Raw genomic sequence first — 15,771 nt, 5'->3', positions numbered from 1 at the left:
CTCTTGGCTTTATATTTTTAAAATTCTATGAAACTCTAAAATTCTATAGCTTTACATGAACATATGTATTTCCTCACAATAGATATATCATTTATATGCTTTCAGCATGCAGTTGCTTCATATGAACTGTTCAATAAATATATCAATTTTCTCTTCGATTCTTTGATAGACATTTTTAAAGTGTAAAAGTAGTGCATGAATATATCATCATCGTAAAAGTTCAAGCCATATAGATGGATACTGTGTATGCACAAAGAATATGATACTAAAGTCTTTCTTTATGGCTCCTACTTTGAGTACTTTCCCCATTAAAAATGGCTGGCTTCAGCTGGCTGTTTATTCATCAGATTTTTTAATGCATTTTCATTACACACACACACACACACACACACACACACTCATGTACAAAAACACACTCATATATCCATGCACATGTACATATACATTTTTAAAACTTAAACTGAAACATACACTACACAGGTTTTTACTTGCTTTTTTCAAGTATCTTTATACCTTAACATGAAAGAGTCCCATGTCAGTAAATAAAAGTCAGCTTCAATCTTATGGCTACGAAATATTCCTAAGTACAAAAGAACCGGAGTACAGACTCTGGAGCCAGGCTGCCTGGGTTCAGATGCTGGCTCTACCACAATTAGCTCTTTGAGCTTTGACAAGTTACTTAAATACACCCTGTGCTTGATTCTCTTGTCTATTAATTAGGGAAAATGATAGAATCTAGTATGGGACTATCAGGAGGATAGAGTTAATAACACAAAGTAGCAAAAACATGCCTGACTTAAGGGAAAATGCCCCCTAATTGTTAGTCATTGCTGTTATTTTTATTGCACATCTTTGTGAACATTTATTTAGTATGAACTCCTACAATTAGAGCTGTAGGTCAAATGACATGCACACTTGAAATGCTGGTATATAACGTCAAATGGTCTTCCAATTTTCTCTTGCAAAAAAAGAGACTATGGAAGTACCTATTAACTTATTTTGACAACCCTAAATTAGTTTGGCAATTTATCTCTAAGAAATATATGCATCAGTGTTTTAGTATTTTACTATGCATGTCTCTGGCAATTAGTGAGAACATGCCATTTGAGTATCTCCTGTGAACACTTTTATCAGATACTTTATTATAATTTTTATCAGACCGTTTTCACTTGTCATCACTGACGTATTCTGAATATAAAGTATTTGTGATATAAACTATAAATATGTTCCCAGCTTACTTCTATTTTGTTTATATATGATGTATATGTATATGCAGAAGTTCAATTCTTTATGTAATTAATAATTCTTTACATAATTCTTAATGAAATTCTGTATGTAATTAAATTTTTTGTACTTCTGGGTTTTACATATTGTTTAGTAAGTCATTCCTCTACATAAAATAAATGAAATGCTTTCTAGTATTTGTCTTCTATTTTATAAATGCTTTGTTTCCACATTGTTTTAACTCATCTAGAAGTTATTTCAGGGTGTGGTGTGAGATATGGGTGTCTCTTAAATTTTTCTAAGTGGGTAATCAGTTGCTCCAACACAATTTATTACACTCCACTTTCTCAATCAAGTTTTCATCTCTCCGGAATTAACAAATATTCCTGATAAAAAGAGTATCATACAAGTAAATAACATCTTTAGAATTCACAGGATCAAATGATAGGGAAATATCATACTCCACACTCCTAGAACCTAATCAATAACCTGTTCGCCAACTTTTATTATTTTAGTCTTATGAAAAATAACATACTTACTATAGAAATTGGTTAGCTTCTGTATTACTAAATTAATTACAAGAATTAACAGTAAATCATCTCTCCCATGCCCTAAATAAAGATAAGAAAACTACTTTCCATCAGAAAAAGAGATCAAGCTGTCCTCGTTAGCTGGGGTTTACTGTAAATTCTGTAACAGAAATTGCCATGCATTATTCATGAAGGAGTTAACACAGACACATAGAGAAGAAAGAACTAATCAACATAGCAGACAACATACGCCTACTTAAGAAATGTTTCTGGTTGCTGAACAACCAAGTTTTATTTTTAAAAGTCTTATGGATCTAAAAGAAAAGCAGTTCTTCCCCCATATATGCCCAAAAATAAATCTACAATTTCCCAGTGCAACCTGGGATCTAAATGAAGTCGAGATACCAAAAATCCACCTTAACATGTGCATCCACTTGATACATTCTTGTTCAGAAAGAATGAAGGAGACGTTAAATAAAAAATGTCAAATATACTTGAAAATAGGTCTACTTTTTAAGAGTAATGAATACATTAAGATTATACTTGGGCACATTATTTACCCAGATGATGTATTTATACAGAGTAGCTAAATACTTAAACATTCACTGGACACAAACTACTTTTCTTCAATAAGCAGTCTATGGCAGAAGTCCTCTTAGCACTTTTGAAAAATATATTTTGAGCTTCACCACAACACTGTTTTCCCACTCTCTCTGAGATAGGGTGCACTTTCTTAATTGTTCACACATTTAACCTATTGAAAAGGCAACACCTTTTATACCTTTAAGAGCTTGCAGTTTTTGTGACTAAGAGTGTTCCACAATCACTCTCATCACTTTGATGAGTGATTTAATTCATTTTTGATACTAACCTCCTTCTCAAAAAAAAATATAAATTTATACTAAGTGTATATACATATATATGTATGTGTGTGTGTGTATGTGTGTGTATCTATATCTATCTCATGGATGTACAGGCAACAGTATTTTATGCTACAGAATGACATAAGTAGAGATTTGTAGGGATTGTTTTTTTTTTTTTAATATCATGGACTCTACTACCTGTGTTTGGTGCACGAGGTGCTAAAAGGGGGTTTCTATCTTGACAAACACAAAGTTCAACTTGCACTAGAATCAACAGCACTTCCTAGAAGTACCATTAGGAAATGAAGGACATGCACCAAACTGGTTATCATTTCATCCCTGGAGCAAGAGTGAGAGCTTGGTGTAGAAAGGAGGGTGGAGTGTGCGGGTGAGAATTAGGAGTAGAAGGTGAGACTCATTACCTAGCTATTAAATTTTTATTTGGTGTGTTTTTAAGCCAAAATAAGAAAAAAAAATGAGAGAATCCTCTCCCCCCCAAAATATGTTAAGCTTTTAAACAAAAGTCTCTAAGCATCTAAATTTGAAAACAATTATTTCTTCATTTTATGTCTTTGGTTGAGACAAGAAAAAGAGGATAAAGATTAACCAAAAAATTAAAACCTAGAATAATAAGAAAGGAAAAAACTAACTGGCTTTTTGCCTTTAAAATCTACATTTCAAAAATGACCTGCCTTTATGAATCCAAATGCCATGGAAGCAGCTATATTTTTCAGATTTTTGAGTAATGGTTATTTTCTTTAAATCCTTACATGATAATTATGCAAACACTACTCCTTTAGAAAGAAAGAAAAAAAAAGGCAGAAAGGGCCTCCTCCAAATGGGAGCATTTTGTGCAGAGGAGCTCCACCTATGGCTGCAGCCCTGGTGTCTAAGTTGCTGTACACTTCCAGACACCATTGAAGGCTATAAGATTATTACATATTCAGCAAAATCAAAAACTTGAGGAATCACTGAGATCCTCACACTCTATTTCATCCTTCTTTCAAATTTGTATGAAGTTGTCTTTGTCTTTCTTTTAAATATCTTATACTATACAATTTTATTTTTTTACTGATTAAAAAATCTTAAATTCAGCTCACTTATCTTGAAGAACAATGGTCAATTCTAAATTTAATAACAAATTGCCATTCTATCTTTTTAAAGTAAATTTAGAGCAAAGGAACAAGAAGATGAATGTGTCATCTATTATTTTTTATATACAATTTTCTAGTAAATATCTAGGTGTTACAAAGATGCCACTGAAAACAAAAACAAGACAAAACAAACAAATGAAAATGTTTCTGAGATTTACCATGATGCAGGAACAAAGAGTCCTACTTTCAAAGAAAACTAAAACCACACAGGAGTTTCATAATTTGTTTTAAAACAAACTCATTAATGTCTTCTTTGTTGTTTTGTAGTTTAAATATTTCAGTTGATAAGTCGGCTTGCCAAAATTTGCTTCAACAAAAGAGTAAACTGCTTGGGGAAAAAAAAAGAGGCAAACAGACTTCAGTAAGCCAATATGTTGTGCTGCATACAGCCAGCATTTGCCCTGTAAAATATATGCTTCTCAGTATGCAGATTGTGTAATCCCTTTAAGTAACAATTACTAAGTTAAACAATGCAATCTGTCCCCCTGGCAAGAAGAAGTGCGCTATGCCGTGGATTAGGAGATTCCATTAGGAGATGAACTCAGCTTCCAGTCCTGAGGCCAGGGAAGACTGAATGCGTTCCAGGCAGGACTCAGTCAGATAGTCTCAGGTGTGGTGACAGAGGAGCAGCTGCTCCATTCAAGATTATACCTTGCAAACCAATTCAAAGAGATTGCCCAGCATCATTTGCACTGATGGCAAGAGCACCCTGAACATAAAAGAAAATGCTTTGAAATGTGCTGGCTAAAAAATTATCTGTTAATCAGGAAAGGAGAAAAACTGTGCTAGACCTTGAAAATTCTACTTTCCGATTTATTCATAGGTTGATTCCCTTCCCACTAAATAGGTAGAAAATATATATTTCATATATTTAAGAAAGAATTATTGTGCAGTCTTTTTATCTTAATTTTTGTTTACTTATGGTATATTTCCAACATAGAAAAATAAAGTAAATATATACACATATGAACTCTTGCCCAGATTTAATAAATATTTACATTTTGCCATATATTCCTCAATTTCTCTTCTTAAAATGATATAATATATTACAGCTAAATTCCCAAGATCCTTTTCTCCAAGGACTTAAGTCAAGAAGTAGTATTCCCACACAGTCTTTTTAATATACACTCACACACACACTCATAAAAATAAACTTAATTACTGTGTATATCAATGTTTATAAAATATAAACATCTCCAACAAAGCATAGATAAACAGCCTATTACAAAAATGGCCAAGAGAAATGAAGAGGCCACTGATAGAAGTAAAATCCAAATGGCCAATATATGAAGAAGTGTTCAACCTTGCTAATGATCAGAAACCCTAAATTAAAATAAGATGCCATTTCATACTCAAAAGATTAGCTAGGGGTTAAAATATTACTTATAAAAATTATAGAGCATGTCACCAAGAAAATGAAAAGAGTTTGAGAATTTATGACAATAATCTACTTCTGAAATATAAATGGCACAGACATGTCAAATAGTAACTAAATTCTTCATTCATATCCAGTGACTTAAATACTTTGCCATTCACTGTGATTTTTAAGTATTCTGTGGCATCATTTTACATAAAAACATACGACAGCATTAAATTTAACTTAGCTAGTAAATATTAAATTAATGCAAGAAATATTTTACTATCCAACATTGCATGAAAGTCAGTTTTAAAACCATTAAGCAAATAAAGTTAGTCTTGTAATTTTCCCAAAATACACAGAGCTAAAACCAAAATTTGAAAAATAAATTTCATTAATTTTTTCCTTTTAACACAAAAATCCCAATCAAAGCTTTAAACCCCTGTGTCTATCACTCTGTAACACAGACCCTAGAAGTAAATAGCCTCTAGGGCTCTAAAAGTTACCCAGTCAACACTACTTAAATGAAATTGTACTTTGATCTGATAATAAATCCATGCTCGAAGAAACAATGCCTCTAACAAGCTACTCCTATAACTCCTCATAAACAATGACTTCTGGAAAATAAAATAACATTTCCTTTACCTTAAGAGGAGAAGATGTAAGGGAGGGACCATAGTTCAGGCCATCACTACAAGTACTGCCATGAAGAGATAAAACAGAGGCCTGAGTAGAGTAGATACTGTCATTATCTGGAGAGTACTGAGACTCAAATGTAGACTCATCTGCTAAGTCGGCATCATTTGTGTCCACCTAGGAATAAAAACAATAGTACTAGTTGGAAATTCTGTTCCCTTACATATATGACAAAGTCTCCACTTGAGACTAAAAGGCAAACTGGTATCATTCCTTAGTCTGTTCTATTTTATACATGACCTGTTCAACACACCAGTGACTGACTAACTCAATAGAACATGGACAGACTGCCTACCAGTAGTAGAGAGTGTTGGTATCAAAGGTTACTTTATTCTATCAATAAAAGAACTAAAAGTAAGAATTAATAAAGGGCCTGGATCAATTCTAAGTTTAAATAAGTTAAGGGAAACACTTGTTTTGCAGTTCACATGATCATCAGAAATTAAAGAAAAAATCTGTCATTTCACGCTGAAATTAATTATACTAATGAACAAGGGGTTTAATTTAATCTAGTTATAGTAAAGCTTTAAGTTATAAACTACTACTGTTGGAAAACTCACATAGAGGATTTCATCACATATTATCTAAAAATCTTATCTTCTGTGGCAGAAGCAAGTGAAAGAATCAAGACATGATAAGCTGGAAGCTCTTGTTCTTCTTAACAATTCACTCACTGTTAACCTTAGAATAGGTAGAACTGCCATAAATATTACCCTTATCCAATACTACCTGTATTTTCTGTTTTAATGGCAAAATCCCATATATTCTATTCCTTCATGATTTCAACTTAACATGTTTAGCCAGGAGAAGTTGCATGCATTATAACATGATACCAGGTCATATTCTTGCAAAAACATAAAAATACTGATGGGTCATTTCAAAATGAACCTCTAATAATATATGATTTCCAATAACATATTTCCAATACATGTTCAAATTCACTAGTGAGTAACTATGTAAAGGGTTTACCCTTCACAAATGTACATTACGTACAATCTAAATAGTAAATATTTAACATATGCTACCTAAATAAATATTAACTAAGCACTGGGGAATACAATAAAAAATTTGTTTTAAGTAACATTAAAGAAAAATGTCTCAAAATAATTTGTACACCTTTCACTGATGCCTTAGAATCTTAAATAATGAATTCATCAAATTATTGTAATGAATAATTTTATGAATTATGACTTATAAAATAATGAATAATTTGATGAATTATGAATATAAAATAATGAATTCATCAAATTATTGTAGAGATAAAAATACTAGGGCCCAGAAAAGCTGACTGACCAATATGGGATGATATAGCTAGTTACGGAGAAGAGCCAAGTCACCTACTATCATAAGATGCTCAGCTCAGAAAAGTGGGACTAAGCTTCTTTTTGACTGGTATTCAGTTAAGGAGTCAGGTAACTCTAGAGAGAGAATTGTTCCTTGGGACATTTTTAGAGACAATGGTATATTTGTGTCCTGCAACATTTCAAAAAGAATTTTCTATGACTCGGTACTATTAAACGCATTTACACCATAGTGCTTTGAGTAGTCCATAACATTCTAAACTACCTACTTTTGAAATGTTAACATAAAGGTAACATAATGCCCATAGAGATCTGTTACCTCATTAAAAGGTAGCCAAAATGCCTAAAGATACCCAAGTATGAAATTAGAGCAAACAAGTGCTCCAACGTAGTTTTGGTATGATGTAAAGATTAATCCTATATGTTGATATGATGCCTTGCTAAATCAATTTTCCCCACAAATCCAACAAATAGTTTTCACATGTTCGATCTTCTTCCCATTTTGAATTATGAGAACCACTGGAGTTGATAAGAAAATGTTTAGTTTTCCAAAACATAATGAACAAAGAATACAGCATGATTTTAGAATATTTTGAAAGGCAAAAATAAGACACAAGATTTTTGAAAGAAAGCTTGATAAGTTGTGGCCACTAACCAGAGCCAAGTCAGCCCTGAAGAGGGCTTTGTCAGCCAGCCCTTCCTCCTCGCAGGAGTGTGAGGGGTAGAAAAAGGAATCCTCCTTAGCAGAAACATAACCTTCTTCTGGTGAAAGCTGTAGGGAGAATGAAGCTCAGTGTTTGAGGATGAGATGAAAAAGAACAGGAAAAGAGGGACAGAAGGAGAGGGGAGCAGGAGAGGAAAAAAAGGGAAAGTTTTCAAATGATACCATATGACTTTAACACAGGATGATGAGCATAAAATGATAAAAATTCATTTTTAACATTTTTATTTAAGACACAATGAGAATATTTATACCAATACTAACATCATCTGTTAGATGAGTACTCCTTTCTACTAATTTTTTCATTCTTCTTAAAAATTATCAAAATCAATAATTTTTTTATATGATAGTAATCTGATAATTTTATCTGCCAAATATTCTGGCTAAATCCTGAGTTCTCAATATAGAAATAAGGCAATCTAGGTGTTAAGACACAGAAATAGCAGAAAAACAGAACTTTAAAAAGAAGAATCAACTTCTCTCTGTCATCTACTACTAGAATATTACTTTAAAGAATGTGATTTACTTGACAAGGAATGTTAGTAAATCCTACAACGAAGTCTTTTAATTTTGCACGGCTTAAAAAAAAAAAGATCTACATGTACACAGTCTACGTAAATTACATAAATTGCAGTCCTGAGCTAGTATATCATAACCATGACAATACTGACAGAAAACATTTTTATTCCAACCTCAGATAAAACAGGCTAAAATATTTAGATAACTATCTTGCCTATATCACCCTGCATCGTTGATACACGCAGAAGTATTTCAAGGTAAAACTGTTTCTATTCTTTTCCCATACATATTAGTTTAATAGTTAGTAAACCTCGCTTTATGTAAAAGATATTTATCATATTGCATTGCACATTGAATTTGAAATAGCAAATGTTCTCACAAAAGAAACTTATTTTGGAATGAGCTCGGAGAAAAAAAGTCTCTGCTTCTGAATAACTGGTGTGGTTTTCCTAAAAGGCAGTAGAAAAATATACACTGAGTCATGCTTGCCATTTTTTTTGCCTAACAGAAAACCCAGAACCAAATGTACGGTCCATCTTAATATATATGTAGAGTACTTAATATGTATGAAGTAATGACTTACTTCATTCTTATGTTCCCCTTTGCACTGATCTTTGCATTGTTCTGATTTCTACAATCAAGATCTGATTTAAGGTTGGATTAACATATTCTTTCTTCTTCCCTCCCTCTCTCCCTTTCTTTACATTTTCATAAATGTTTTTTCATAGGTTATCATTTCTTTGTAGAATAAAAAGTAGAGCACAAAAAATTTACTCAACATTTAAAATATATTAACAAAGCTTACTGTTTGAACAAATCCTTTCACAAAGTCGACACATTTTTATTTGATGTTTACGCAACTATATCTATGTTTGTGTTTTTAGGTATATTTGCCCTTTCATGTAAAAATACATTTATACACTGGAAAAAACTTACAAATAGTGAGAATGTCTTCAAAATTTCACTGAAATTCAGTGATAAGTGCTGTGTTGCAATCACTATATATAATAAATATACTGATATTATGTGACATGTCATTACTTATTTTTAGTAATGCAGTAACTGATGACATAAGGGCTATCCCTTCACAGGAGAGCTACAAGCTGATGAACCCACTCTGAAAAGTTCAATTTCTTGCTCTGCAGTAATTAGACAACAAATGTCTTGAAATCAACAGAATGCAGGACCTTCACCACTCTGACAGAGATTCTACTTTATTCTACCCTAATTAAAGATTCTACTGTCCTTTGTTAATGCTATTAATTTCTCTAATTCTTCACTATCTTGGTATAGATATTTTAAGACATATTTCTTTCAAAACATTCGATTCTGTATCACCATTACCTTATTATTGAATAAAAAAAGTTAAAAGTGAACTACAAAAACAGTGTTTAAATTTATTTCTGAACTTTCTGTTTTCTTCTCTTTATTCTTTTAAAAGTATTACTCAAAATTATATCTTCACTCTCATGGAGCCAATAACCATGATGATAAAAAGTACCAAAAGTCACGATTCAATCATAAGACCATGTGAAGCTAAATGTAAGCCTACAAGCCATTTTGTTTGCAAGTATAAAAAGAAATCCGTAAAATTCAAATTCTTACAGGTAAAGGCTTAGCAACTCCTATTTTCACAGTTCCTGATGGTGCACCCTTTAGTGCCTGTACAGCTTCTTCAAGACTGCTATTTTCCAAGTTAACATCATTGACAAACATGAGTCGATCTCCAGGAAGAAGCCGTCCATCCTTTTCAGCAACACCACTTGGCACCAAAGAACGAATTATGATCACAGTGCTTGCTGGATCAATTGGATCCTGACAGAAGAAAAAAGGAAAGAGAAAGCAGCTCCTTTTCACACTGAAAAATGTTTTCACTGGTTGTCCACTCTGAACTGTAATGGATAGGTAATTGTTTTAAGTGTCTTCAAAATTTTTCCATGAACACTTCCAGTGAATTATCTGGGCAAAAGTTACCTCAATTTTAGAGAGTTTAAGGAAGAGTTTGCCCTAAACGAGGCACCCTCACATGCCATCGCTCTTCAGTGTAACTTCCAAATTATATAGGTAACTTTAAAAAAATAATAATTGACTTTTGATAAATTGTCAAATCTTATAACTATTATCTGAAAACATAAAAAAAAGGAAACATAAAAAAAATCCATGTAGTATTTAGTGATGCATGTAAAATACACAGAAACCTTAATATTAGCACAAGGCTCCAGAATCAGGCTCTTGAAGAACACAGCACCCAGGAGCCATCAGAAATGGTGTTCTGGTTCAGTATTAATTGATAAGGAGCAATAGCTGTGCTCTATCGGGCAGGCTGCAGCATTTCCTCAGCTACTCAGCACAGAACACAATACAAGATAAGGATCCAGGTCACATTTGATCAATTTAACCTTATTTATAAATTTAGTAAAATGATAGAAATACTGGAATTTATAATATATCCAATTATAAATCCATCGTTCCCTTCAGACAAAAGAAATACTTTCTGTCTTACCACTAAAATATGAACTATCAATTAAGTACATGAAGAAAATAATTTAGACAAACTCCCCAAATGACAAAAAAAACCTATATTTCCATTAAAATCTTAAAATATAATCTGTAAATCCCCAAGAGCTGAAATATAAGAGCTCTATAAATTCAGTATTAAAAGAAATCTTTTATGATAATCAATGAGTCATATAAATTACTTACTATTTTGAAAGAGTTTTAGAAACAAGAAATGTCTTTGGTGACTCTAAAATATCGGTTTTTTCTCTATCAACAATATACCTTTAGTACATATCAACTTTAAAAAAAAAAACTGTTAAAAGTAGGATATATTTACCTGATAATCTAAAATACTAAAACCAAGTCCTTTGCTCCCTTTCTCCAGCTCGATGTGCTGAACGTCAGCCTCCCACATGGCTAAAGGTCCTTGAACCTTCTCGGCATTCTGACCCACATCAGTCATCTCCAGCACAGGATCCTCTGTCTCCGAGGACCCGATGAACTCGCCTAGATCCACGTGAGGCTGGATAACAGACCAGAGAGCGCTTATTTCAGAGGCACCGGATTAGCTTATACATATACCAACACTACACGGAAAAGGGAGATTGCCAGCATCTGTCCAGAACAAAATACCCTCAAATAATAGTAGCAACAGCTTATCAGGAAAACTTTAGAAATTAAAGTTGTAATTACAGAAAATTATTAAAGAAGAAGAAATACCTAACATAACAGGCATTAAAAATGAATCGTCTGAAAATCTCCTATAAAAATATATAATGGTTACATCTCAGCAGCATGATCGTGGGTGATTTTCATTTTTATCATCAGTGTCTGAATCACCTTTGTAGTCAGAAAAAAAAAGGTAAAACTATTTTCATATTAAAGAAAAATAATTCTTTAAATAAGAACAGTTCAAGAAATGGTTTATAGGTTAAAGTTCTATACTCTATGCAAACAAAAGTTCTAAACTGCTGTGATTTGTGCACAAGGTTATTTTATTAATGAACTAATGTGCACAGTGGCAAGACAAGATTTGAAGTCAGATTGGCCTGGGCTTGAAGCCTGTATCTAAGATTTCTTATTTGTGTTGCCTGGAGCAATACTCTTAACCTGGGTTTCAGAGTTACCCATCTCATAGATTTTTGAGGATTAAATGAGGTAGCATTCATAAAGCATCTGGCACAGAAACAGAAGTGCAAAGTGTCAGCTTCTTTATTAAAAATAAATTTAAAAAAAATGAATTTAGGTTAATTTAGCTCTGCTAATCATATGAACACACTGAATTTAGGAAAGCTATATTTTTGATGATGAAATTCTAGTATGTATACTACACTTTTGCTTTTAATCAATTATTGCACAGCCTAGGACCATGGATGCAAATCTGTTCACATATCTGGTACCTTTTCTATTAGTTCGATATTATTACTTTTACTGTAATAATCCCATTTATACCACATAAAAATGTATATGGTTAGGTATGGTACTACACAATTTAGAATTGTTTCTTCTACTGTATTCTAATCACCCATGTGAATATTAAACAATGTATTCTTCAAAGTTTTTGAAATTATTCCATTTTATTGATTCAGTGTAATGTAAATCATATCCTGACAACATCTCTCATTATATCTTAAATGAGATTTGACTATATTGAAAATTTTAACTTCAGATATCTATTTTCCTCAGAAAAGCCAATTAGCTCCATTTCTTGACATTTTGATCCGAATGGAAAAGAACAAGCCAACAGAAAAATGGAAGTTTCTGGATGTCACAGAGTATGATCTATCAGAGAGTATGATATATAGTATTATAAGCTCAAATTTCTCATATTCTAAAAGCACAAATGCTGTGCAATAAGACCTATATACACAGTAATGATGTTTCTAACCTAATATAGCCACTCACTGAGTAGTATCTGTGGGTCAGGCGCTGAGCTCTGCAAGTCATATAAAAGTATCTTTTACCACATGTATACTATATACTATTTACAGACTTAATTTTCTCTTCTGTAAACTGAGACAATATGAATGGTGACTTCATAGGAATACTATAAATTATATAAGTACATAGTGTGCAATAATATCTAATACATTACCTAATTTAACCCTACAAAGCAATGCTCTAAAACAAGCAATATGACTTACATTTTACAGAGAAGCAAACTGAGATTCAGAAAGATGAAGTGACTTGCTTACGGCTGCAGAGCTAGTAAGTACCAAACCTGATTCAAATCCAGGTCTGTCTGACTCCAAAGTCTATCCCATGAACCATGGGCTATGTGAGGAAATCAAACATCAGTAAAAGAAAAACGCTTAAAAAATTCAAATGCCATTTAGTCTTTCCATTATATATCCATATTTAGTCTTATATCCACATATCTGGTACCTTTTCTATTAGTTCGATATCACATAAGTCCAGGCTATCCAATTCTGATTGGGTAGTGGGTGGCACTGTCCGACGACAGCACACCATGGTCACTTCTATAGGCAGTTCTTTTAAAATGTTCACTACATCTTGGTGATTTTCTCCAAGCAAAGTTACGCCATTCACCTGTAAAAAAAGGTAAATTGTCCAAGAAAGAATATTTCATAACATGAATATTCTTTTGAAAAAATTTTTCATTAAATAAATATAAATTTTACTATTACCATAGTTCTGCTGTGCTCAGAAACATAGATTTGTGCTACTACTATCTAAAACAATTTACATTTAGAGTCTTGTTAAGAGACTTAGAACCTTCCAAAGCACTGAAAATTTCAGTAGCTTTCACCCATGTTTGTTCTGCCAGTGTAGTAGTTAGGAAAAGAAGAATTAAAAAAAAAAAAAAAAATTCCCAAAGGATGAAAAAAGATGATTAAAAAATTTACATATTGTATCATGAAGTGAAAAAATTAACATGGAAAACTGCACACATTGTACACTAGCATGTTTTTTAAAGCGGGGCAAAAGAACATATTCAAAATTAATACTTATTTATTAAAAATATCCAGAAGATTGCACAGAAACAAATGTAACAGTAGCTACCTAATGAAGAGTGATGGGAAGTGGGTGGATGTGAACAGGAAAGAGGCTTTTTACTGCAGAGCTCTGTATTCTTTGTGATTTTGAAACATGTAAATGTATTACCTATTCTAAAACCTGAATAAATGTTTAAATAAATTTAAGGAAGTATTTATTGTATTCTAGACCTAAAAAATTAAAAGAGAGAATTAGGTCTGAAAATCAATGTACATACAGGATTGAAATTTCTGCTTTGGGTAGATTTTTATTTGTAGCTCTCTCTCAAGTAGAGGGGATATTTAAAATAAAAACTTACTTATTCATCATATTAAGCCTCCTGTAGCCCTTTAAGAATTTTATTTAAGGTGGGGGAGAATGGCATAGCTCCTTACTTCCAAAAGCTCATCTCCACTGAAAAGCTTCCCACTGTGTCCCACAGGACCTTCTGGTAGAACAGAGCGGATAAAATGATGTCCCACTGTTGCTTCCAGACTTATCCCCAACCCACTGTTCTCACTGAACTTGCTCACACGGGCCACCTGAAAGGAGAAAAATCATCACAACTCTAATATCCTTTCATTTTTTTTAATCTCATGTATATATTTTATGTTCACTCAAAAAGATCAACCTTCTCACCAAAGCTTCAAAAACCTAAAAGAGTACTGACATCTATCAGTTTCATGAACCAACAACACAAACCAAAAAGAAGCAGTAAAGATACCTGATTATCTTCAAGTCAAGCAGTCAAGATCCTTTGCCACGCCTTTAGATGTTGATAACAGACTGAATGTAGTCGAAATGACCACAGATTAAAATCAAATCCCTGAGCTCAAACAACGGTTAAAAAAAGATGCACATTTAGCATTTACTATGTACCAGAGACCGTTACACAGATTATCTCATCAACTTTTCATAAATACGTACAATTTCTATCCTTTCCCAAATTAAAACTAAGGTTCAGAGAGGTTACCTTAGTCAAAATCACACAGATAGAAAAGAGCTCTGAACCTAAGCAATCTGAACACAGAGCCCACACTCCTGCTGTACAGAGGAATAAGTTGTCTTTAAAAGTGGATCAAAGCTTAAAACAGGAGAATGAATTTCTTATTTCCTATTGCTACACTAAATAATGAAGAATGTTAAGAAATCACTCATTTTCACAAAGAATCCACTCATAATATTAAAATCAGAAGGTATATGAAATGTGGTCTATTTCATCCTCTTTAATTTATAGTCAAGGAAACTGAGGTACAGAGAAACTGAGAAAAATACTATTTAACTTTAAAAGATCTCCTTCAAATCTTAACGATAATATGCACAGGGTTACTACTGGAAGCTACATCATCTGACTTTGAAATCTAATGCTGGATGAAATCCTTCACACTCCTTAAAATTCATTTTAGATATCACTTCCTCTGAGGAGTCTTCCAGGTCCCCACTGATAACGTCCCTCAATCCTCCTATACTACACAACGCTTCCTATAATTATATTTATCTGTACAATGACATAACAACTTAAAGTCAGATCTATGTCTTATTTACTTATGTTTGATGAGGGCTGATAAATACTTAGTTCTTATTACAGCACAGTTCTGCCCTCGACAGATTACTGGCATGCCACCAAGAGACAACGTGCACAAATGGCAGTTAAAAGTTCCCAGTCTCACGTCTGATCTCTGAGACAAAGTGGATAGTCAGTTTCTCTTCACTATTTAATTACCACTTGAAGAAGTGCAGTCTCAGTTATGCATATCAGCCTACCCCACAGAAGGAATACCTTAACTTTCTTTTCATGTTAAATAATCATGCTTAAGCTGGACCTTATTTTATTTTCCCTTGACTCAATTTATAATGATAATAACAGCTATACTTATTTGACTGTTAATGACCTTGAGTTTTTTCAAAAA

At 32.7% G+C, this 15,771-nt stretch overlaps 1 protein-coding gene across 9 annotated transcripts in view; it reads right to left on the bottom strand.

Annotated features, from left to right (window-relative positions):
• MPDZ (multiple PDZ domain crumbs cell polarity complex component) overlaps positions 1–15,771 on the bottom strand; it is a 146,209-nt gene that overhangs the window by 65,697 nt on the left and 64,741 nt on the right. For 7 of the 9 annotated variants that reach the window (XM_039877139.1, XM_039877363.1, XM_039877495.1 and 4 more), the window contains exons 14-19: positions 14,257–14,403; positions 13,250–13,414; positions 11,202–11,387; positions 9,971–10,180; positions 7,781–7,897; positions 5,774–5,941 (exon numbers count right to left, since the gene is read on the bottom strand). In XM_039877139.1, the coding sequence (XP_039733073.1) occupies positions 5,774–5,941; positions 7,781–7,897; positions 9,971–10,180; positions 11,202–11,387; positions 13,250–13,414; positions 14,257–14,403 (993 nt within the window). The remainder of the gene's footprint in view (positions 1–5,773; positions 5,942–7,780; positions 7,898–9,970; positions 10,181–11,201; positions 11,388–13,249; positions 13,415–14,256; positions 14,404–15,771) is intronic. The other 2 variants (XM_039877345.1, XM_039877262.1) reach the window with 2 other exon arrangements.

Source organism: Pteropus medius, unplaced genomic scaffold, assembly GCF_902729225.1.
Source record: "Pteropus medius unplaced genomic scaffold, Ma_sr-lr_union100, whole genome shotgun sequence".
Lineage (NCBI taxonomy): Eukaryota > Metazoa > Chordata > Mammalia > Chiroptera > Pteropodidae > Pteropus > Pteropus medius.
The sequence above is the reverse complement of the archived record's forward strand: the minus strand, read 5'-3'. Positions and strand labels throughout refer to the sequence as shown.